This window comes from Rhinolophus ferrumequinum, chromosome 4 (assembly GCF_004115265.2).
Source record: "Rhinolophus ferrumequinum isolate MPI-CBG mRhiFer1 chromosome 4, mRhiFer1_v1.p, whole genome shotgun sequence".
Classification (NCBI taxonomy): Eukaryota; Metazoa; Chordata; class Mammalia; order Chiroptera; family Rhinolophidae; genus Rhinolophus; species Rhinolophus ferrumequinum.
The window spans coordinates 5,673,831-5,700,040 of record NC_046287.1 but is presented as its reverse complement, the minus strand read 5'-3'; the positions used below and the strand labels follow the sequence as shown (position 1 = coordinate 5,700,040).

Sequence of the window (26,210 nt, the reverse complement as noted above, 5' to 3'; positions counted from 1 at the left end):
TGAATAAGTAGGTACTGGTCAAGTTCTGTGGTTTGTAATATTCTGTACAAGGTGTCATATGTTTTATTGTATGACTGTTTTTTCAAAGGTGGCATTTTGGGTTATACTTTAATTCAGATGGAGTCCTGCGATAGACTGGTGCTGTCTGATAGAAGTTTCGGTAGTGATGGGACATGTTCCCCCTGTGCGCTGTCCAGTGACACAGCCACCAGACCTGGGAGCCACTACGTTATCTTTTTTTACCTTTATCTTGTCAAGTGACTAGAAGTTTTGAATTAATAATTAATTTTTGAATTTTGAATTAATAATGTTAATAAATTTTAGGCCATATACTTTAATTCATTTTTACCTGCATTTTTCCCCCCAGAAATTTTAAGCTGATTAGCTTGTTTTAGTAAAGTTTCGATTGTACAGTATAAGATTAGAAGGAGATTGCAGGATTATAATGAGATTGTATGTTTAGCTTGTGGTCTGGTTTCTGCATTATAGTCATGTATATTCAGTGTGTTTTTGAAGAATTATATTAAGGCTGGTATGTCTTCTTGAGGTTACTTTTTATATATTAAGTATTAGTTCTTGAGTGAGAAGAATTATAGGAATAACTCTTCAGGTTTCACTCTAACAAACAAGTGAATTTGTTAATCATACCTTCTATTTTTCAGATTGCAAATAGAAGAATCTTCTAAACCTGTAAGGCTGTCACAACAACTGGACAAAGTGGTGACAACCAATTACAGACCTGTGGCCAATCATCAACACAATGTAAGTCCTTGTGTCTTTCTTCATACTGTTATATCCTTATTCTTTTCTGTATCATAGACTTGGGTTTCCAAAGGACCTTGGCAGTCACACAACTTGCTGTTAGGTGCTGGAGTTACCCAGACTTTAGTAAGGAACATGACAATTTGCCAAGCAGGGAAAGGTGTCCACTCTGTAACCTGAGTTACATAGTCGAAGAAGGCAACCCCTGTTCCAACTACCCTTGATTAGTTTTCCAGAGCAATAAAACACATTTTTCACTGTTTATTATGTTTTAAATTACAGTATCCTTACTCAATGAGTTTTACTTTTTTTTTTTCATTTCTCTATACCTTCATAACTGAGAGTTTTTAATGTTTTGACAAAAAAATGTAAAGGTCGTAAAACAATGGGGATTTTCCCCATTGATTATTAAGATTGCTTTGCATAGTTTCGGCTTTCACAGGCTTTTTACAGTCCCACACTACCATGCAAAGTATGCGGTACATACACGTATTGTATACATGCCTTGTGTTTTAAATCTTACTAACTGAAGCATATCATGTATACTCTATACAGTATATTCCACAGTATACGGTACATGCACATATTGTATACACGTTATGTATACTCAGTGCCAGGCACTGTTCTGAGCGCCGCATCAACAGTGGCACGTTTAGTCATCATACCTGTGCTCTGAAGTCACCACTTGTCTCGTCCCCGCTGTGCAGATGAAGTCCCCGAGACACAGAGCGCTTGGCTGACTTGAACTGACAGCCAGTCATGGGCGGTGTAGGTGTGGAACCAGGCAGCCCGGTGTTGGAGCCTGTCCCTTAATTAGCCAGAGTGCCCTGTTGCTGCAGGTCGCCAGCCATGCTGACAGGGCACGGGCTGGGGGTCCTGAAGTGCCTGTAATGTAAGGAGAAATGTGCTGATTCTCTGACAATAAAACGAGGCCTAAGTTAAGTAGCAAGGAACAGTCGCTATCTTGTGTCCTACTTAGTTGTTTAAGATCCTTTTGACACCGAGTCTGGGAAGAATAAACCCTCCTGAAGAAGGGCCTCACTTGTCCAGACTCGTTAGTGATGCGGGGTGGTGCCTGGCAAGCCCCTACTTTATGCTGCTGGAGTTTCCTGCTGTTGTTTTATATGAGGGATGGCAAGTGCCTGCCGGGCTGGACAGGCGTCCTCCCTGAGCAGAATGCTGGAATTTCAGAAGGTAAAGCAGTAGGGACCATGGAGAACTGGAGGGCACGTGCCCCTTCCAGAGACTTTCCAATTTAAACAATTGCTGCACTTTGTGGATTCAATAGAGCAGGTCAGAGTTCTGTTGCCTCCAGGCTCTGATGTTAGAGCCTCTGGTGATGCTTTAGGGGAAATATAAACTCAAGAAGAGGACAGGCGAGGTAGGTGCAGACAGAATTGTCAGATTGTCCAGGAGAGGTATGTTTCTCTTTTCTGTTGATGGAGACAAGTAGATGAAAGTCTACTTTTGTGTCTTCTTCTGTTCTCATCTTTTTCTGTTCTTAAATGGGAATACGTACAACTTGCTGAAACCAGGTGGAACTAGAGAAGAAAATACTCCAGGTCGTAGCTGTCTTTGCCTTTCTTCCTTGGTGTGTTTCCCCTGTAGCCCCTGACTGGGCTTTTTCACTCCATGTAGGAGCCGGGCTTCTGTATACAGTTTCCACTCCCATGTGTTTTTACCACAGTCAGGATCATATGGAAAGATCTCCCTTTCCATATAAAGACATGTATCCTTTGTGGAGAGAAGACAAGTGCCCAGAAATGTGTATACAGTAGTGCTTCTCTCCATTCTTTAAGATGGAAAAGATTGGAAACAAATGTCCAAAAATAAAGATTAAATACTTGAACAGTCGTTATTTTTGGATGGGAGGCATAGAGTGATTTTCATCCTAATTTTCTTTATAAAATCATTTGGAATTGTTGGATTTGTCACAGTGAATACACAGTGTCTGAATTGGTGCAATGGGCAGTAAAGCTTTTCCATGGGGATGAAAAAGGAAAGCTATGGATGTGTGTTAGTGCCTGGCCATGACAATTATCTAGGATTTGTCTTCTCTCAACAAATGTATTTAAATGCCTGCTTATGTCTGTGACACCTACTCCTGTGAACCAAGGAGATAAAATCCCCGTCTTCAAGGCCCTATCAGTTCTCTTGATTCTCTGGTCTTGCCTTTTCAGAGCCCACGTGGGTGTAACCTCTGTTTCCTTTGAAGGAGTAAGTCTGCATTTCCATGCTGTAATCATTTTTCCTACATTCCACTGCTAGAGTCACTCTTGTTATACTGCTACAGACCATAATTTCCGGGCAAAAGGAAAATCTGTCTTGGGTCAGTCAGGGCTGGCACTTCACTAGTATCAAATCTCTGACCTTTCTCAAGGTGATAGTCTTAGTGACGTTGGCACTGTAACCACCTGGCTGGCAGATATGGAAGATGGATTCCAAATGTCAAATTTTTAGGATCTTTGTGTGTTGTTTTTACTAGTAAAATAAGTATGAATGAGTTCTGTTCTGAACTCCTTGTGAGAACATAAAGTGTAACATCCACTCGAAAGACGCTTTTTAACATTAAGTCACATTTCAGTTCATGGTATCAACCTTTGTTAAGCTTGTGATGAGTCATTCTGCTAATGTAATTATAGTAATGAGTCATAGTAATTTTTTGTTAAGATTTTGTTTACCTAAAAACAGAGACTTTTACCTACCATGTTGCCTCTTTTGAATGTTGAGTAATTTTTTTCCATGGAAGTGTATCAGAGTGGTTGGGGGTACCTGCATAGCTTTTAAAAGCGTATTCCGTATTATAGTATAATACCAACTATAGGTAGAGTGTGAAAGTTTTATTGTTATCAGAGGGAACATTGATTTTAAGATTGTGAAACATCAACATAGTTCAACAACAATGACTTAGTGGTTGTATAACCAAGACATTCAGTAAAAAATGTTGAACTCAGTGTAACGTGGAAATGTTTTCCAAGTTTTGCCAGTTAAAACTATATAAACATGAGTCCTAGTATTTTAACAGCTGAAGTTCTTTGAATACATTTTCAGGAAAAAAATAAGAAAAAAATTAGTGCAAAAATGGAAGAGGGGGTGGAAAATGGTACATGTATTTGTAAAAATCTACATCTACATTTGACCAGAAAGAAACCACTTGCATTGTACCCCAGAAACTTTTCATCCCCCTATGGCACATAGAAAAATTATATATACATATAAATAAGCATCTCCAAATATTTGAATTCCCACTTTGTACATGGAGCTATTCTAAGCATTAAATTTCAATTTATCTCTTTAGTTCACAAACTTTCTGGGATGTAATACTTACATACTTTCCATTCGGAAAACATTTATTTGGCCCAAAACAACTCTATAGTTAGCTTTATCTCTTCATTTACTTCTCCCTGGGGCACTTGGCCTGAACATTCTCCCTTCCTAGGCTTTGAGCTGCCAGCTTTCTCCCCTACTGGCCTTTCCTCTGCCTTAAATCCTCATTAGGTTGTGAGCCTTAAACCTCTACATGGAGGTCAACATTTTCCAAAGTATGTTTTTTGAAACACTAATTTTGTGAGAGTCTCCTTGAAAAAAAAGAGTTGTGTAAAAAGGATTCTGTGTTAAAGGAACTCGTAGATTCTGATTGTATCCCCCTCTTCAAAATTGATGTGCATTTAATATATTAATGTTGGTAACCTTCAGGAATTTGTTTAATCCTGCATTTTGCAAACATTTGAACCTTAAATCCGCCCTCCCCGATCCTTTGAAGCAGTGAAAACTTTGGGAAATAATGGGTTGTCTAAATTGCAATTGCAAGGGGGCCTTGGGTAGAGGGTGATATTGGAACTTGCATGTATCTTGTTTTTCACCTAATAAAGAAATTGAGGTTTAGAAATATTTGCTATGTGAGTTCACCCTGGCACCCTTAGGCTGTCCCTTTGCTAGTCAGTCATTTTTCAGAAGAATGGAAATTACACAACAGAGGGGTTGACAGTGGTGCTTTCAGCACCTCACATTTGTATTTCCTTTCAGCTTTTTAGGTTTTTACAGGAATTTACAGAATATAGCATCTACTATTAACTAAACCCAATCTGAAAAGCATGAACAAATGGCTTGAAAAGATGCTTGGGAAGAAACTGTAAGGATAATACTGGTAAAGCACATCTGTGAACAAGAAAGTGGGAAAACTGACATTTCTTTTACTTCCAAAATGATCTCTTTATCTGTCACTTTATGAGGTAGAAATAATGATGACGTAACCTGATTTGACGGGAACTTGGCCCTTCCAAAAAGGAAATTATCAATATCATTTTAAATATGGCTTGCCATTCCCTGTCTTTAACGATGATTCATTTAGTGTCTGTCAGGGAAAGAAAAACAACTCTAGATATTTCGAGCAGAAAGGGATGTGACGTGGGGAATTAGTTACAAATGGTGTACAAATACAAAACAGAAAGGCTGGAGTTGGAAAAAGGGAGAAGGGGCTTGCTTACCAGAGATTGGAAAGCTGTTGGTATCCAAGGTGCTCCCACAAGCACAAAAAAAACAAAAAAAAAAAGAAAGAAAAAGAAAGAAAAAAACCCTGTCTTCCTCCTACTTTCTTTCTCCCATTGGCGGAACTCCAGCTGGAAACCAGCTGGCAAGGGAACTTGCCACCATCCCCAAGGCCTGGAGCTGGAGGCTTGTCAAAATAACTGACATCGGTGACCCTTGACTTTTGCGCGTGCCATATATTAAATTATATTAGCTATTGCTGGTAGGAAGCTATCACAGTTTTAAACTCATTTAAAAACTAAGCATCCAAAGCATGAAGACAGATCCCTATATTTGAGAGCAAAACAAAAAAATGTAATTTTGACAAATTAAAACTTACTCTTAAAATGATGTTTTATTTTTATTTTATTTCTTTAAATGTCTGTGTATGCTTTATAGTATCTATGCATGAAGTACTAATACAGTACTTTTTTCCAGTTTACAAATAGATATACATAAGTTCATGCTTTAAATTTTTTGCCGAAGGTATATAATCAAAGCTGACGTGTACGACCCCGTCCAGCTCCCTCCACCTCTGATTGCACATCAGGCTGCTTCTGCTCATGTATTTTGGTTGACTTTGTGTAAATTTCACAGCATTCTTACAAGTAGTCCACAGTCTTAGGACCTTTTCTCGTGAGGAATCATGTCCTCTGTTGTCTCGCTAGTGGTCCTCAGTGCTGGCCGTACGCTAGAATCACCTGGGAGCTTGTAGAAAAGCAGAGGTTGATTTAATTGATCTGATGGGGAGGCCAACTCTCTTAAAATGTTTAAGTTCCCTGGGTAATTCTGGCGTCAGCCACCGGTCCAAAGAGACAGCAACGTTGTATAGGTCTGTCTGCCGTCTCCCGTGGGGGGTGGAGGCAGACATGGTACCTGACAGAACAGGAAGTGTCTTTCCACCACATTTGAGGTTTTAAAAAATGAATTAATGTTCTTTTTTGTCTTTGTTATAATCCCCCCCCACAAGCCCCCCACCTCCTCCAGCCTGTAAAAAGATTTCTCTCTCTCTCTCTTCTTTTTTCTGGCAAGAGCACTTGGTTAGAAAGTGATAGAGAACTAGAAAAATTTAACTAGGAAATTACTGTTGGAAGGAATAGAATTATATAAAATCTTGAGGTGAGCCCCCAGGAACTAGAGAGAAAATTCGTTTTTATGCATACTCTGCCCTTCAATGTGGCAACCGACTGTGTTAGTCTGCAGAACTCAGGTGGGGTGGAGTTTATTGCTGTTTGTTGTGTATAAATTTGGAATTCTGCTAATAAAATAGATACCTGCAGGACGATATCACACAGGCCTTTCAACAGGGTTTGCCTGTTGTGGTATAGTATAAGTATACTCCATGCTTTTGTCCATTTGAATTTGCACGCCAGGGACTGACCAACTCTAAAGAATTAATTTCGACACACTAGGCAGAAATAGAAGCATTGGGAGTGGGGGATCTTTCCTAAGGATTTAAAATGCAAACCATGGTAATCAAGGCTGTCATGCTCACTTCAAAAGTTAAAAGCCTCCACAAAGACTGCCTTGACTGGTAAAGTATTTCTGCAAACAACAATCTAGACATTTACAGACATCTGGATTGTAATATTTTAATTGGCAGTGGGTGGCATTTATAATTTAGTCAGTGATTAAGGTTTCAGTAATGACGGTTGCACATCTCTATACCACATCCATGTGTGAAAACACAATGGATTTTCAGCATTTGATTGCATGTTAGTTTTGAATAATTCATTTTCTGTTGTGAAAGTAAAATTGTGTATGGTAGATTTTTGGGATTGTAAACATTTGTGACTGGAGACTACATTTAAAGTTTGTTCTGAATTGACATTTATTCTGTGCAGCTGGTTATGAAGTGACCTGTGGTCATTGTGTTACCAGAGACCTGGCCCTTCTCAGCGCGATGCCCGAGCTTGGTTCCCACACCGGGGGTTAACCCTGGGCCTCCTGGAGGAAAACAGGGAATCCTAGATACTACATTCCTGGAGGATGGTCCCTCATTGGTGTGGTGTCCAGGTTCTTGGCGTCTCAAGCAAAGAATCGAATGAGACACAGAAATAAAGTAGTGAAAGAGAACTTTATTAGAAGAGATAGTACCATGTTTCCCCAAAAATAAGATCTAGCCAGACAATCAGCTCTAATGCGTCTTTTGGAGCAAAAATTAATATAAGACCCAGTCTTATTTTACTATAATATAAGACTGGGTATAATATATAATATATAATACTGCATCTTACATAATATAATATAACATAATGTAATATATAATATAATATAATACAATACCAGGTCTTATATTAATTTTTGCTCCAAAAGACGCATTAGAGCTGATTGTCTGGCTAGGTCTTATTTTCTGGGAAACACGGTACACTCCAAAGAATTAGGAGCGGGCCTGAGCACAAAAAAAAGCGGCTCGAGAGGCTGTGGCTCAAAGGCCCTGACTGGTGAGGACTTGGAGTTTTTAATCCCTTTTTTCTCTAGAATGGGCTGTTCCTCTCTGGGCATGGGACCACTTGATTGACATCTGTGATTGACAAGAGGCTATTACCTCATCTTTTTAGACTGTGCATGCTCCTTCCCAGAATTCAGTCTGTTATAGTGATTTTATTGAATGATGGTATAATGAGGCCCAGGTGAAATGAAGGTCATGGCCTGTACTACACAGGTGCAAGTGGTTGATCTAATCTAGTTGGGTATTTTGTACCCATTTGTTTCCTCGTAGGGGTAGATAATTACAATGAAAAGGGGAAGTTTTGGGCAGAGAGGGAAGGTCTTTTGGAAGGTCGCATTCTGTGGGTTGTGTTAGACGTACAGGAATGCAGAGACCCAATGCCTGTCTAACTGCCTCCCTTGTTTTCCCCTTGAGAGACGTGATCCCCATAAAATCTCTATGGGAAGTTGATCTCTTCTTCTGTATCTGCTTCCTGCTGGGCAGGGCGGGGAGAGCTTTCCCTACCTGTGGGGATTCACGGAACTCTCGCCTAATCTGATCTTAGATGAGAGGAAGGGGTATCGAGATCTGCCTGGAAGACCATGTTGGCTTCTTTGGTTGGGACTGGTAATCTTGCTATGGTATCCTCTGTATCCCCAAGGCCCCTGAATGAGGAAAAATAGATTTTAATTAATAAAGTTAAAAGTGTTGGCTTAAAGAGCAGAGCTCAAAGCTGTTGATGCAAGATGGCTACGTGATGGAAAGTCCGTCAGCTCTTGTGGAGCCTGTGGCCATTCAACCGGTCACTCAGGTGACGTTAATTGTCCAGGAGCTGGGCCCAGAATGAGCTGGGCTGGAAAGAACATTGGGCTTCAATGATTACAATCAACAAGTATAAATCACAAGTTTTAGGGTAATTATCTAAAGCAGGGGGTAGGAGATTTCTATGATTCAGGTTAAAAACAATCTATGATTGTTTATGATTAAGAAACTGATTTATAAAATGATTAAGCAGGGGGACAGGAGCTAAAAAATTGGGAAAAGGGAGACTTTAAGGAAAGGGAAATTTAAAATCTCTGTAAGAAAGAAAATTTAAAAGTTTTTCAGTGGGGGGGCTACTTGGCCTGTATCAATTGGGGGCAGATATAAATTCGGTAATGAAAATTCACATAATATAAAAGCTTTTTCTAGCCCAATCACTATACTACTGTTGGGACAGAGTCCCAGATAGCAGTTTTCAGGCTCTCGGCCTCACATGGAAAGGTGCTGGCTCGGGTAGTAGATGGCCATCAGCTGTAACCAATTAGCCACTGGCCACTGATGTAGCTGCCGTGGCTGCGTTGGTTGGTTGGTTGGTTGGTTGACAGGCAGAAAAAGTGGACGGCGGATTGCGGATCGTGTGGATCCTACTTCCTGTGTCTCACCCGGCTGCCAGTGAGACTGGGGTGCAAGAAGACACTTTGTTGGGGTACTGGCGGATGTTTGCTCCCTGTGTCTCCAACCCAGCCGCCAGCGAGAATATAGTGGTATGACTCCCCTATCTATGGCTCCGTGGGTGTTCCTTTCTGGCTTCACCATGTCCTATGTTCTTGTGTGAGGAGCGGGACCAGAGACCCCGCATGACACCCTGCATGACAACTACTTATATTTGTGGTAGCTGCTAACAAGGTAGATACCTTACTGCTTTGAGTATCGTTTCCTTCCAATGCCAGTACACCAGTGCAAAACAAAATGCCCAAAGGGCAAAGAGGTAAAAAAACAGAAGAAATAACATTATGTCAAAACTGTAGTCTCCTAAACAGACTGGTTCATATCATGTATAGTTTATTTCTAGAATTAATTTTAATGGTAGTGTGAAGTTGTAAATACAGTATTAAGATCATTATTTCTACACTGTTGAGTTTTAAAAATAGAAGTTACCTAAGGAATATTAGTTTTGTCCTGAGTATAAAATTAATTATCAGTAATTGAATGACCATAGAAATCATTTGAATTCCTTTTTAAGTTACGTGTACATTGGACCTGCCTGATACCACAGAGCAGAACTTGGATTATGAGCCTGTCTTGGAAATTATCAAAAAAGATTTAACTACTGCTGTAGTACAAACATTTTGTTTTAAAACTGCTTTTTCTATAAGTTGTCCCAGGACCATAGTGCAGGCCCTGAGGACATTGAAGAGATGTTCCACTTTTTCTTTTTAAATAAGTGTAGGGTTAAATTTCTAGTCCTTAAATTTCTCTACTGAGGGATAATACTTCCATTTTTTTCATTGCTATTATTATTTTATGTGTCTGGGTTTTCAGATTACTTTTAAGTGTTTTAATTTCACTAGTCAGAGTAAAATTAGGCTGCACTGCCCCCAGTATTAATCTGTTTTTCCGTAATTTGAATGAGGAGAGCACAACATTAAATGCAGAATTTTGGGGACTGAAGCATGAAAACCAAGATTAAATGAAAAAAGATCTGGGTACAATTTGGGACTTTTCTCACTACTCGTTAACTTTACTAATCACAACTTAATCTGACCCTTAATCTTACCCTTTCAGTTGTGATTTTAAAGTTTCTTTCTAATTTAGTCTAAATCTTATCTTTGATTTTTGGGTCTGACATGTGGCTCTGAGTTGGGATAACTTAATAACAAACACTACAAAAGTTTTCCTGTCCCCTGCCAACTGGAGTGTGTGCCCTCTCTGAAATGGGCCATCTTGCTTTACCAGCAGCCTTCTTTATTTGAAAACATTTTTCCTATTAATCTTCCTAGCTTCTCCAGTCATTTTACACAAGAGAGAGAGACTTCGAAGGGTGGAAGTGGAATATACCATCATTCTCCTCTTTTCTGTTTCCTGAATTTAACTTTTTCTGTCGTCTTTCAGCACAAATGAAAGCTGGGAAAGAAGGGCAGACAGTATCACACCACTGTACCTCCACACGGAGAACACAGAAGCCTGGCCCTGGTCTTTTGCTAGATCCCTCCTTCCTTTGTATCGTTTTGAGGACCAATGGCCTTTGGCTAAATGAAATCCCCACCAAAGCCACATCCCTCCCCCAGCCTTTCTTAGTCTGATTCTCTCTCCTTCTTTTCTAGATTCCAAGTTCAGGTTTTCTTATCCCACACTGGACCAGAGTAAAGGGTTGTAACAGCTTCATCCTCGGTCTAGACTTTTTCTTACTTTTTCATCAGGACCCACTTCATGACCATCCATCACAGTACAAAACATCAACCCGTCACGTGCAGTGCAGCAGTGGGAGGGGTGTCAAGGTGTAAACTAATAAGCACAGTTGTAAACAGGGAACAGATATCTTTTAGTCATTGGTCAGTAAAGCAGGGCTTAAAATATTAGACTCTTAAGGCTTCATGATATCATTTTCTTTTTAATCCAGAGGCCCTCCTGCTTGGATTTGTGAGTTTTGTCCTGATCTATCATGTTTTCTTTCTCCATAATGCAGCCATTCTCTCAGTTATAGCCTTCTGCTGACCCTAGCCTTCTCCTGACCCTAGAGAAAGATGTCTTTCTTGAATGGCCCTCAGGTCTATCCTTTTTGCTCCCGGCTCTCTTGCAGTCTCCTTTCTTGCTGAGCTGGGGCAGACTTTATACTTCTGCCTTTGTCCTACATGCATTTTTTTTCATGTGTTTCTCCATCTTCACACTGGGAAGACTTGGGTTTTCTCCTTGGTCATAGGCTCCTCTGATCTCTCCCCTCTCTAGTCTTGCTTGCTCCTAGCTCTTTAGTCCCTCTGTTCTTCTCGAATAAACCCTTTTTAGCTGCCCATTGTTGTTTTCTTTCATGCTCTTCCCATCCAGAAAATATTCATTCCTCCCCGACAGTGCAGTCTGTCATGCATTTGCATTTTTCAGTGATCTACTCTTTCTACATTTAAAATGCTCAAGGCCCCTCTGTGTACATTTTAATACATGAGCCCTGAGAAGGGGATACATTTTGCAAGAGGCAACGCGAGAAGCACCTACGGTAGTCCACCGTCTGTTCTGTTAAAGAGGTGAACGGATTTCTTTTAACTGAATAAATGTGACATGTAATGTTGTGTAAATTTAAGGTGTATAATGTGTTACTTTGATACATTTATAGTAATATGATTGTCGTAGTGATATTTATTACATAATTACAGTACAATATTGTCTATTCATTAAACTGTACTGTATCTCTCTCTCTGGCTTATTTACTACTCGTTGCAAGTTTGTACCATTAAACACCATCCGTCTTATCCCCCCCGTCCCCTGACATGAATGGATTTTGAGTTTTACTCCCAGGATCTACATGTCAAAAAAATTAAGATGATTTCCCCTTGTCTAGTTCCTAATTTTATTTGATTGAAGACACTCATTGTTGTCAGTTACCTCTTGCTGCTAGTTGAAAGTTTCTGATTTACGTATAAGATATATTTTTAGTCTTAACATGAGTAGAAACTAAATTTTATCTTTTTATTATTATTTTTATTGGGGAATATTGGGGAACAGTGTGTTTCTCCAGGGCCCATCAGCACCAAGTCGTCGTCCTTCAGTCTACTTGTGGAGGGCGCAGCTCAGCTCCAAGTCCAGTTGCTATTTTCAATCTTTAGTTGCAGGGGGCACAGCCCACCATCCCATGTGGGAATTGAACTGGCAACCTTGTTGTTGAGAGCTCTATTGTTAAAATAGAGTCAGCCCGACTCGATGAGGCTGGAATTGATGCAGTCATTTAGTTGGAAGTTTTGAAACGCATTTCATTACTTTTGAAGCCAGCCCCTAGCCTTAGTTATTCCAGTAGGTGCCCAGGAGAGTGTTCTTTGGCGGCTGTCACCCAGCCTGGTAGTGCTTTATTTACCAGGTGCAGTTTCTGTGAGGTGTGACCAAACACTGCAGTGAATGTTTAAATCAATACAAATTATCACAGTAAAAGACACATTGTTATTAATCCCCCTCAGATACTCCCCCTCACTTCGAATACACTTATCCCGTTTTTGCCACTTTCTGAAGCAGTTCTGGAAGTCCTCTTTCATGAGTGTCTTTACTTCATCCTCCATCATGACAACGCTCCATGTCACACATTGCTTCTGGTACAGCAATCTCTGTCAAATAAAAACATTACGGTGTGTCCGCATCCACCTTATTCACCGGATATGGCACCGTGCAACTTCCGGCTCTTCCCCAAAGTCAAAATGAACATGAAACGTAAGCATTTTGAATCGATTCAGGACATCGAGGCAGCCACAACAGTGCAACTAAAGACACTCAGGAAAGAGGACTTCCAGAACTGCTTCAGAAAGTGGCAAGAATGATGGGATAACTGTGTTTGAAGTGAGGGGGAGTATTTTGAGGGGGATTAATGGCAGTGTGTCTTTTACCGTAATAAATTTGTTTTATTTAAACATTCACCATATTTTTGGATCACATGTCATACATATTTCCTCTAACAAGTTCCTGATGCCTCATCAAAATGAAGTATTTCTAGGAAAATTAAAAGCTTAATCAACTGAAAGTTGCATGTTTTCAATAAAAAGCTAGTATTTTTACAAATGAGCAGTTCCCTTGATGGTAATGGGAGGAGAGTCTGTGCATTCCTTCAGTGCCATTTTTCACCTTTTATAGGAGAAGAAACAAGTGCAGGGAGGTCACACACAGTCGGGGTGACAGATGGCCCCGTCACTGACCATGTTTTTGCTTTTGTTACCAGTTCTTCCCAAACTTGTCACTTCCTGGAGAACCTGTTCTATGACCTGCCATCCTCCTTAGCCTGTGCCTGGCCCCAATTTTGAAAGATGTCCCCCACCAAACTGCCTCTGTTAGATAAACTTAGGGTAATCAGAAACAGAAGAACTGCGTGCAGACTTTCTGATCAGTACGAGCTAACCAGAGCCACACTAAAGTGATACAATTTTGGCAAAGAAAACCTCTTTTGGGAGAAACGGACGCATCACTAAAGCTTTGAAAGTAATGAAAATGGTTTACGAGGGGCGTTGATACCCATCTAACCCTCTTAGAGCCTCAGAGACCTGAGGAGCCCTGGGGGCGGGGAGGACCCCGGGTTCTGAACCACTGCTCTGCCACCTGCTGCCTTGAAGCTTAAAATCTAAGTTATTTGGATAGCGCAAAAGAAAATGGCTGTGTTTCAGAGTGAGTATGTTGAATTGATGCTTTTATTTCTTTTGCTTTTGCACATAGATTGAATATGAAAGGAAAAAGAAAGAAGATGGAAAACGAGCTCGTGCTGATAAACAATACGTTTTAGATATGCTGTTTTCGGCTTTTGAGAAACATCAGTATTACAATCTTAAGGACCTGGTGGACATCACCAAACAGCCTGTGGTATGTATATACATGCGTGCTGTGATCCTTTCGGTGTGTTCTGCTCAGTAAGTGTGCAGTACTGGGAGAAGTGAGTCATGAAGGAGTCCACGGGTACCTATGCTAGAGCAGGTTTTAATTCCACACTCAGAAAAGATGTTTTAATGCGGCTTTTTTTTAAATAACATCAGCTTAATTATTTTAAATTCCAAATACATTTAATGTTAATAGTTTCATATAAAGGGTGGATTTATCCTCCTTTTGACTGATCCTTGACACCTGTTTATATTATTTCCAATCTTATTTTTGAAAATATGTTTCAGAAGAGTCATATTCTTTTAAGAGTCATACTGGTCTGTCACAGTGAGAGAGTTTATCCCCGTCTTGTGGGCTGCTCTCTAACAGATTTTTTTTTTTTTTTTAAATCAGAATCTACCCAACACCAGCATTAGGTCCTTTTAATAGAGAAGAGTGCTGACTCACAGTGTTTGTTGAGATTGGAGTTGGGTTGGCCTATTCTCCATTTTTAAGGAAAAATTTAATCAATTGATGTTTTAGAAATTTTGTTCTATAATCATTTTTTAATCACTTCTCTAGACTTTTGTGCCTATCTGCTAATAATTTATATTTCTAATCCATTTAATATGCTGGTGACGAGTTAGGAATCCAAATCCTTTCTCCAGCCTTTGAGTCCCATTCCCTTCCATTTAACTTTCTCATACCTTCAAATGTTAGCAAAGAATCACATTGAATTTTATCAGTATCTGTTTCCAGGTTTTAAAAGTCAAATGGAAAACCTTTTATTTTCTGGCCTTTTGTCTACCTTTCTTTATCTTTTGTTCACTTTGCCAGTATCCTCCAGGAATATGTTCATTCTACCTGGTCTGTTTAGCTGCTTCAGAATACGTAACAGGATAGCCAGTTTTTAAAAACATTTAACCAAATCACTGTTTATGAAAGGGCTTGGCACACTTTTTCTGATTTATTCAAAGCTTTAGGAAATGATTTATGAAACTTTAGTATTGGTTGTACAGTTTCCCACCTCTACAGATATTTCTCTACTGTTGTACTTCAACCTTTTATGTTTTCATTAAGAAATTAATTTAAATTGCAATAGATCTAAGTAGTTTTTTTAATAGAGAAGAGGAAAGTGCTCGTGCTGCACTGTTATCAGCTCATCTTAATGACTTCGCTTCCATTCCAAATCAAAGCCTTAGGCACGCGTTCCAAGCGAGATGATAAATTTGAAATGGAATAATTCATTAGCTAAGCTGTGTTTCTTCTGGTTTTAATGAAGTTTATCCTTGTGTTTTATATCAATATGAAGAGGCCATTCCAGAAACTCTGAATGCAGACAATATAATCTCCTGGAGTAACACACACAAAATCATACATGGGAAAATAGACGTTTGTAGAGGGACATTCCAGTGATACTTGGGAAAACAGTTTCTTTGCTTTAACATGGAATGACCTGTTTTTAAAGTTTATTCATTTTGCGTCAAAGGAAAGGGATAACTAGTATATTTCTCAGTTTTGGTTCTCCAGATAATTTTTATGTGGTGGTACTCAGTGAATCTTATAATAGAGCTTCCTTTAATTCATGGGCTTTAGGAGATCCAGTAATCTGCATATGTCAAAACGTATGGGTTTTTCTGGGGAGCAGATCCATAGTTTATATCAGATGCTCACAGAGGGCCTGTGGACCACTGATCTAGAAACTAAATCATTTTACACTAGTTTTTATTATTTAGAGACTAAATTGCCTTGGCAAGCATAATGTTCTTGAAGGCAGAGTTATATGTTATTCATATCCCTAAATGGTCATACTACTCTATAACACAGAGTGGAAACTCAGTAAATATTAGATCAGTTGATTTGAAAAAAAGGAAATGGTTGCATGCTTAGTATCCAGGACCCCCGCATTTTCCTCCCGTGGATTTGACAGGCTTCAGGTCATTTGTGTCGGGGTGGGGGACAGAGAGCCAGTTTTAAGGAAGTGTGGGATGGTCAGGCCACCGGTATCCTCTCCTAGAGGAGCGGGCAGGACGTGGTCAGCACGGTGCCAGTCCTGCCACTGACCTCAGTGGGACCTGGGGAAGTCACTTCCAGTTCTAAAATGAAGGGAGCTGGACTAGATGGTCTTTTTGATCCCTTCCAGCTCTAAATCTGTGACTCTGTCCTATTTCGTCTCTCCTCTCTACTTCCTTCTCACATTTGAACTGAGTTGGCAAAACCCATTGACCTAGAAAGAAAATGGCCAGAGCCCAGCTCTCCACTGTGTAGGTAACTATCTCCTTTCAAAGGTTCACAGGACAGAAGTGAGTCTGTACTAGGTCATCTGCACACGCTTACTAATTGACTTCAGCCTGAGCAACAGCAAGAGAATAAATGAGCCCAGCGTAGCCTGAAGATCAGTGACCCAGGAAAGGGGCTTCCTGAGGTGATGAAAATCTCACGGTTTTATAGCGTAGGAACCTCAGGCCACGTCCCAGCCCTCCTGTTAGCCATGTAGTCCTGGCCCAGGTTTTTAAGTACGTCTAATGTTTAACGCGTTGCTTAATGTTTATTACTGAACACATGACATACCTTGTATAAAATTGGCCAATAGGCTCAAATGAAATGTTTATAATATTACAATATTAAGATGTTAAATATGTTTACTATAATACCTAGTTTACAGAATCCCTATAAGAGATTTATGTTTATGAAAGCTGCATTGTCAACTGTAAAGTCATTTACAAATATGTATTATTAGTATTATTAACAAATTTGGAGTCCTGTGTGAAAGGGAAGAAAAGAGACCTTATTTGTGTCGATGACATCTTTAGTAAACACGTTTAATGACAGTCCCTCATTTTCTGATGGCCTCCGGGGCCACTTTTGGTGAGTTTCTAACCATGAAATGTGTCATTTAACAACGTCCCCTTTGTCATTAGTGCTGCCACTCTATTCTTAAGTTACCATCTGCTTTCTGGCCTTTAGAATATCATTTTTGACATATTCTGAGTGAATTTTAAGTATTTTCTTGTTTTTCCAGTTCCTTCCTTTCTGTATTCTTCCTAAAAACCTCACTTCTACAAGCAGAAATGTTGATTAGGGAAACTGTCCTCGGGTCCCATCTTTTTCTCCTTTCCAGTATGTGACTTGCATAAGCAATCAATGAGTTACAGAGCAAACAAGCCATTTTAAAAGGCCAGGCTCTGTAACTGATGCGGAGTCAAAAACACAGTCGCTATCCATTTAAAGGGATTTTTGATACAGATTAAATTTGGGCTTTTTCACCTTCTCTGTAAAGTGAAATATCAGAGGGATTCTATTATTTCTCCCTTGGAAATTTTTGATCTTCCATCTTGAATGTGTTATGTCTAGTCTATATATTTTACTGTATCTTTAAAATAGAAGGATATACAGCATTTTCAAAACTAGTTAGAAACTCTATCTAATTGCTCCTTTTGAAACACCAAACTGCCAAGACCAGTGAGCCTCACCACGCTCTAACACAGCACCCATTTACCGTGTTCCTGTAACTATACATTTCTAGTAAACATGTTATCCAAAACCAACTGTGATTACAACTGAACCACTTCATTTCCTTGTGCTATATCCACCCACTTTTAGGTCAAGCTTCAGGGAAATTTATCTTTAATTATCAATGCCCCGTCTAACTCAGCAGACCCAGTCTGGATCCAGTGGACCATTTTAAATTCAGAATATGTTATTCAACAATTTGCATCTTTTATTAAAGTAGGTTCAAGTGAACAGAAAACCTTGGCAAAGGTTTGAGTGACTTTGATTTTGAGGTGGCTTGATGGCCATACTTCAAGTTCGTCAGCACTAAATAATGCTCAGCAGCTGTTGTTTATTTGCACAGAGTAGGCTTTTGATAAGCAGCAGTGCAGCCATACGGAGATGTTCACCTGATCCTCAGAGTTTGTTTCCAGACAGGCCAGATAGAGGCTTGAATAGAAGCAATTCAAGCAAAATTCGGCATCAGTAACATCCAGGAAGATGTTTTTTTTAAGGATAAAATGACAAAATTCGACATACTGAGAATTTCTCCTGTCAAAAAATAAAATTTATTTACAGGTGTGTGCTATTATAGATCTGTGAGTTGGCTAGGACTCCTTCAGTGCAAGGAATAGGAACTCAACTGAAACTAACTCGCTTAAACAAAAATAGACATTCTATTGACTCCTGTAGCTGGGGAGTCCAGAAATGCATCTAGCTTTAAACATGGCTCGATCCAGATTCCGATGTTTTCATTAGAATCGTCCCTTCCCATCCCTCTGCGTCTCTCCCCATCATTCTGCCTTTCTTGTGTGCTGTCTTTATTCTAAGGCAGGATCTTGCCATGTGGTCACCAGAATGATCCCCTGAAGCACCTCCCAGCTGGTGACCCCTAAGCAAAAAGAGGGCATCTGTCCGGTTATTCCAATTAAAGCCCCAGCGGAGGTTTAATTAACCTGGTAGGGGGCGTATGCCCATTCCCAAACCAACAGGGTAGGGTAGAAGTAGTCTGCCTGCCAGGGCCCATTGCCTCATCCACACTGCCTGCTGGAGTTGGCACCTAATCTGTATTAATCATGTTATTGTAATAGCAGATCAATTTAGTGTGTTCAGAACGGAACTCTTGATTTGTACACCACCCCAAAGCTTCTCCCAGACGTCGCCATCTAAAGTGATGCCACCATCCCCAAGTAGCTCAAGCCAGACACCTGTGTTCCTATTTACTCTTCATGTTGTAATGATACATATAATAGATAATTATGATACGTGTGTGATCTGTACGTATCTCAGAGCATGTCAATATGATACATGACGTGTGTGTGTATCTGACTCAGGATCTTAAAGGTAACAGTACCTGTAGAGATTATCTCGTCTTTCTAACTTGAGCGCCAAAGAAGGGACTTACTTGCCCAGTGGTTGGAATGCCCAAGTCCCGACTTCAGTCTAGGAATGTCTCCCTCCACGTTGCCTCTTCTGTATTCAGATACGTGTGTATATCTGTAGACAAGCAAGGAAAATATTTTTCTGACAATAGGAACCCCTTTTTAATGAAGGAAAAAAACCCTCATTTCTCTCTTAGGCAGGCTGTTCTCTAATTTCTCTGTTATTAAGAATCATCATTATTAATCTAAATCAGGTATATAGAGAATAGAATTGAAGCTTTATCTTAGCTCATTTAGTTCCTAATCCAAAGTGAAAATAGGTATTTTTAATGTTTGAAGCTCATTCCCAAATTTACTAAATAAGTGCTGTTTTCTCTCTTTTTTTTTCGTAATTCTTTATCATTTCCTTCCTGTTCACATATTTTCTTTCAGTTCTCTCTTCACTTTTTCTGTAACTGGGAGTTTTTATTTTTGAATGATACTATTAAAACTAAAATGACCATGCATATCCCAACAGAGCATATTAATTAATGCAAACCTTTGTGAGACGTCTGTTTTAAAAAATAATTATTTGCTAACTTATGAAGTGGAGCCTTAATTAAAAGTTTTAGAATGTGAAATGCCATACTAAAATAAATTATTAACTATGTTGAATATAAATGGATGAAATTTAAATATTTATGAAAGTTTAATGTTTTCCTCATGAATAGAAGGTTCTGGTAACCAGTAGATCTACACCAGTGGTAGGGTCATGTTTTTGGCTTACTTAAAGCTTTATTACTTGGTGATCAGCTCTCTGTCAAAGATACCTGTTTTTATCAACTTCTTGGAACTTATAGTTAATTTATTATTATGTATGTAATGCTTAACACTGAAATTCCTGATAAAATGAAATGCAGAGAAATCCTCCATTTAGCTGGCAGAGCAGTAGAGGAAACGATGATAGGAGAAATGGCTAGGGGTGGAGGGAGGGAAGGAAAGAAAATGAGAGGAAAGTACTATATTAGGCCACTGTTTTTGTGAGCCTGCATGGGTTTGTCTTGAAGATTAGGAGTTTGATCTTCTGGCCCTTTGGTCCCCACAGTTGTATGCAAGCCACATCCTAAGCACTTGGCTTCTTTGGTCCAGTGTGTGCTTTGCCTTTGCCTTCAGAGGTAGATGTAATACTCTGTCCCTTTTTTCTCTGCATCCAGACTTACTGTAAGTACTCTCCCACACATCCCTTTGATGGAGAACTTCTGGACCTCAGCCAGTGTATTATTTCACATGTTCTGCAGCTCGGCACATAGTCAGCAGTGAGAAATCTCTCCAGTCCTGTGTGAAGTGAAGGTGATCTACTCAGGTCCAGAATCCTTTAAAATACTGTTTCTCCGAAAATAAGACCTAGCCAGACAAGCAGCTCTAATGCATCTTTTGGAGCAAAAATTTATATAAGACCTGGTCTTATTTACTATAATATACTATACTACAATATAAAATATATAATATAATGTAATGCAGGGTCTCAGGTCCCTGCATAAGAACCGCTCCCCACATAAGAACGCAAGACATGGTGAGGCCAAAAAGGAACACCCATGGAGCCATAGATAGGGGAGACATACCCCTATATTCTTGTTGGTGGTTGGGTTGGAGACACAGGAGGCAGGAGCTGCACGATCCGCAATCTTCCGCTTCTCTGCCAACCAACCAAGCGTAGCCACAGCTGTTATATTAGTGGCTAATGGCTAACTGGTTACAGCTGATGGTCACCCAGCCACAGTGGATGGCCATCTGATTATAGCTGACGGCCGTGTAATAACCAAGCAAGCACCTTTCCACGTGAGGCCGAGAGCCTGGAAACTGCTCTCTGGGACTCTGTCCCCACATACAATATACAATATAGACCGAGTCTTACATTAATGTTTGCTCCAAAAGACGCATTAGAGCTGATTATCCAGCTAGGTCTTATTTCCGGAGAAACATGGCACAAGTGGTCATGCCAAGATTAAATTGGAAAGTCAGTGTTTAGACTAAGTAAGAGGGGGAGAACGAGTTTCTCTTGAAGGCTGAGTGGGGTGCCCCTCCTCAGGGCTCCCCGTAATATCCCATGTGTGTGTTGTTACTGTGCTTCTGTTTTAGCTTACGATTGTCTGCTGTGTGCCTTTGTCTTGTTCCCCACACACCCTTGTCTTAAACTGTGGACTCTGTGAGGGTCAAAGCTGACTTGTAGCACTCTGCCTGGCGCGTAGTAGGTGCTAAAATACATATTTGTGTGAATATACAGAGTTTTAAAAAGGAAAATTAGATTACCAATTAATCTTCAATCCTGTTAGAACCTTTTAACATTTCCCTCTCGGTTGGCTTGGTTTCCAACAGTATTTTATCACTGGAGTACAGATTTTAGTAATAAATGTCATTCACATTCAGGTAATATAATTTAATCAGTCAGCTTTTATTTTTCAAACTGAGTCACTGCCCTGTAAGTTAAGTAGAGCCTGAGTTCTAAAACTAAAAAGGGCCCAAGTTAGCTTATTCCTGTGGCCCTTCTAAGTGACCCCCCCCAACCCCAGTCCTCTTAACTCCCTCGTTTACTCTAAAGTACCCTGCTCATTCAGCGTAAGTGCACGGAGCCTCTGTGGTGTGCAGGCAGGCGGTGTAAGAGGAACAGACACATGTAAGGAAAGGGTTATAATACAGTACGATACAGGCTGTCACTGAGACGTGGGCCTGTTAGGGAAAGTGTTTTTGGGAAAGTCTTCGAAGGTAAGAAGTTCAGATTTGAGAGAAGGGGATAAGCATTACTGAGAAAGGGAAGAGCATATGGAAAAAAACTGGGAGCCTGTAGACACGGAAAGGGCAGGTGTGCGTATAAAGGGAGATACTAGAAGAGGAGGCCAAATGTAAAGGCAGACCTGAATGGATGCCTGTAAAGAGCTGGGAATTGAGCCTGTCGGCCAAGGCGAAGTCACTGAAAACTTGTAAACAGAAGAATGACATGGCCTCATTGTTTCCTACTGTGTCTTCCCTTCGGGGCTTTTCTGACCTTGTTTCTCCCTGTCATCCAGCTTTCTCTGCTGATGCTTTGTACCAAGTTAACTTGCTTGGCTAGAATAAGATGGTCTTACGTTGCAGTTGGGAACATTCTAGAACTCCAGAAGTTTCATTCCGTGCCCTTCCCCCGCCCCAAGAAGTCTGTACTATGGCTAGATAAAATGACCTTAATCCTACTTGTTACTGACTAATTAATTGACAGACTGAATATTTCATTCCATGCTTACTGTTAAAAAGGAAAAAAGAGGGGTGGCCATTTAGCTCAGTTGGTTGGAGCACGGTGCTGATAACAGCAACGTTGCTGATTTGATCCCCACACGGGCCACTGGGAGCTGTGGCCTGCTTTAAAAAAAAAAAAAAGGGACATCTTCATAAAAAAAACAACATGCTCCCTAACCTTATTATACAGTTTTAACAAAGCAGCGGTGGACTACACGTGAAAGTAACTGAACTTGTACACTTAAGATTTTTTTTTTTAATTAGTTTCAGGTATACAAAGCAACATAATAGTTAGACATTTACACCCTTCACAAAGTGATAACGCTCCATCCCACTTAAGACTTTCTTAATATTTTGTGTTTATCCCTTTTTTGGGCTTTGCATGTTCTATATGTAGATTATAAATGGGCACATTAGGCTTGAAGTCAGGAGAGCTTCTGTTAGGTGAGCGTGGTGCCCCTGCTGCCGCCCTTTGCCCCCTGTCAGGCGAGCGCGTGCCCCTGCTGACGCCCTCTCCCCTTTGCCCCACTGCAGAGCATCCACTCTTGTATGACCTTGTGCACAGGGTCCCAGTCACTCTCACAGTAAACCATTCTTGGGAATTTTACAAAGATGCTGTGGTTGGCTGGATATCTAAACTGAAAATCATTTGTGCCCAACCCATCATTGTCCGTTTACGAATCCTGTTTCATTAGAAAGTAGTTAGTGAAGGGCCCCATTTTTTAAACGTGGTTTGAAGGGGCAGGTGGCAGACATGCTCATGCCCTGGATGTGTAAGCCTTCTTGCTCATTCACAGGGGCCCTTCAGGGAGGCCCGCTGAGGGCACGGGAGGCAGCCAGCCTCCTCCTGGGCCGCCCAGGCGTCAGTTGGTTCCTTGCTGCCACCTGCTGGCGCCTGAGTGAAAGGACTTTGGAAGCTGGAGAGCGTCCTACCATCAGTGTCAGGTGGCGTTTAATGGCTAAGGCATGATCTGAGCAGTGGGAGCTTGGAGAGGGCTTCAGGGACGCAAAGGTCCTTGAGTATTAGCGCGGGGAGATTCCTAGAAGGACGCTGTAGCTTTAGTTCGATCAGAGGCTGGGGGGGGCGGGGGCGGGGCTTTGACAATGCAGATTCCCAGGCCTGGACCCAGAAATGACTCACTGAGGCTTAAGTGATGGGGCTTATTGAACAGGCTTCCCACGAGGTTCTGAATCAGGTAGGCTAACACCACACTTGGGAAGGGCACTGCCTAAACATTACCTGGGGAAGAGCTTAGCAACCGTTTTTCTAATTAGTGTGTCATCTCAATAAAAAAGTATTACATTCTCCATCAATGGGATGAGTCACTGTAATGCTGTAGCCAGTTCTTTGAAGCATACACACAAAAATTATCGTTGGATTAGTTTGTTCTGCAGCCAGAAAAAAATCACTCTTAAATTAACTTTTGTCTCTCCAAGAGGGAAGTATGGCACTATAATTTATATCTGTCAGTTTATAGTGGAATGCTTTTTGGCCTTGGGCATTAGCAAGCAAAGGTGGGATTTCATAACATTTATCATAGCCATCATTTCCACGAATATAGTAATCATTTGGTTAATATCTACTGAATTTTCAGGACCTAAAATACCATAATGCAGAGTTCTGCCCCACATCGTCACTCTACCTCTTTCCTTCAGAGGAGCCAAGGACACGAAAGCTGCAGCCCCCACGGTGTTCAGCATATCTTATTATCACTTCTTATCCCTCCCCTGTGTGACAAGCTCGGCCAAGATACAAGTAATAGCAAACACAAATAATGACTTTCCTTATTACACAGGAAAAATAAGGGGCCTGATAGCAAGTCTGAGAACTCACCTTAGAACTGAGAATTCTGGATGCCTGTCATGTGCTTGCTTCATTGAATATTGTCCCAAAAATATTTGTCATCTTTTTATGCATGGTGCTGCTTCTGAAGTAGCTGGTGCAAGAATCACCCTCTCTGACTGTGAGCTGCGTGAGGCCGTGATGCTCAAGGGCAGGGCATCCGAATAAACATTGGGCGCCAGTTTTCTAGTGTGTTTTCATCTAGACTTTCTTTTTTTTCAGCTCTCAGGTTGTTGGCATTCAGGACTTCCAACCTCTTTAACGCACACAATCATACACTGAATGCCGTTATGGGGTATTGCACGTGTAGAATCAAAAGGCAGTTTGTTGAACTCTATGGAAAAATCTTGTTGTGCTTTTAGGATCCTAATGTTTGAATGTGGTTTGGTGTATCATTTTATTTTAAATTGTGTTCCTGCCTTCATAATCTCATCTGTTTGGGTTTTTTTGGTTTTTTTTTTTTTTTTTTGAAGGTGTACCTGAAGGAAATCTTACAAGAAATTGGTATTCAAAATGTAAAAGGGATCCACAAAAACACGTGGGAGCTGAAGCCAGAGTACAGACATTACCAAGGCGAGGAAAAGAGTGATTAAGAAGACTCCAAGCCAGCATGCTCACAGAACAACACTGATACATGAACTTGAGCAGCATCTGTGATAGGGGTAAAATGGCTGATACTTTCATATCTGTAGGTAAATTTTTAAACAATAATTCTTGAAAATTTACCTAAGTGTTTTTTGAGGAGAAAGAACAAATTTATTTATAGACTTGTATTAAATCAGATTACTCATGATGGGGTTAGAGTTTGGGGGCTAAGAGGCTCTTCTTTTTGAATATGAACTTTTAAAATGTAAAATTAGGAAATGGTTTCTAAATGAGAACTCTGTCCTTGTTTTTATATCTGAGGAGCTGAGGTTATACAAATCCAGAATGAATGGCACGATAAGAAAAACATAGTCAAGGACAGAAACTCAAAGGGAATAAAAAGCCAAAGTTCCTTATTCTAAAATTGTCAAAGAACAGAACTGTCTTTTTTTTACAGGTGATCATGTTTCATATTCACACGAGTTAACAAAAGAAGAGCATTTATGTTTATACTAGGATAGCAGTTTTCATCAATAGTGACATAAGAGGTGGAGAAAGTCATAGTCAATTGATGTTTATTTGCTTTTAAAGTAATTAGAAATTAAATATTTTTCCAACAGTTCAAGATATGTCTCTGACATTGAGGTTATCAGGTTCTCTAAGACTGACTTTGCCCCAGAACTTGACTGTACACTCCCCAGAAATGTATGGACTGTCATATGACAAACGGTATTGACAAAGTAAGGGACAGCTAGCTATCGGGTAAGGCTGCTGTGTATACACAGAAAGGTTCATGTGAGTTTCCGGGAATGTTTCTTATCTTTCTTTTTAACTGATTTTAAATAAAAGCAATACATGTCCATGGTTAAAGTTTTTCTGGCACAAAGTATTATATTTAGGCAATCCAAAATCACACCCACAAACAAGACCAAAACAAAAGAAGTTTTCGCAAACTAAACACAATGAAAAGTTGCTTTTTACTTACTTATTTTATCTATTGCTTCTATATGCTTGCAAGCAAGAAGTAGCAAATGCCAAAAAGTTAAGGAAATGTTAGGTAATTAAATCAAGGAAACATTTATCCATTGAGATCAATATTTTTCTGTATTATTTGATTTTTAGCAGCAGAACACCAGAATGCTGAGGTTGAGTACCACTGCACTAAGAAAAATTTCGTCCTTGCGTTCCCACTGTAAAATAAAACTGATGGAGGAAGGTGGTCCCGTTCCCCACCCCCACCTCCACGTGTCTGTCCTGCCTTGTTCTGGTACAGGAACCAAATGTCCCCCCATTGCCTTCCCACTTTGATTACCCGAAGCTTGGTGTCAAGGAGCAGATGGATGATAGTGTGATAAATCTGTATGGAACCGAGAATTCTGGATACCCGTCACGTGCTTGGTTCATGGTGTGTATCTTCCCTGAAGCCTTGTCTTTTTGATGTACGGAACTGCCATGAAACAAACCTGTGTCCTACCCCTGCCTTTTGTGTTTGTGGTGACAGTGCCTGCCAGATTGAACTTGGTGGCCGCTAGTAACGTTTGCAAGGCAAAGCTGTGTGTCATTTAAAGCTATGCTTTGGTATTTCTGCAAACCTGATTTCTTCAGCTTATTTTAGTTACATTTTGTCTCATCACATCTGACA

At 40.2% G+C, this 26,210-nt stretch overlaps 1 protein-coding gene across 1 annotated transcript in view; it reads left to right on the top strand.

Annotated features, from left to right (window-relative positions):
* Window positions 1-25,438, top strand: part of GTF2F2 (general transcription factor IIF subunit 2) — a 121,675-nt gene extending 96,237 nt beyond the window's left edge. The window contains exons 6-8 of the mRNA XM_033104974.1: window positions 663-762; window positions 13,880-14,023; window positions 24,457-25,438. Of these exons, the coding sequence (XP_032960865.1) occupies window positions 663-762; window positions 13,880-14,023; window positions 24,457-24,576 (364 nt within the window). The 3' untranslated portion in view covers window positions 24,577-25,438. The remainder of the gene's footprint in view (window positions 1-662; window positions 763-13,879; window positions 14,024-24,456) is intronic.
* Window positions 25,439-26,210: the final 772 nt, after the last annotated feature.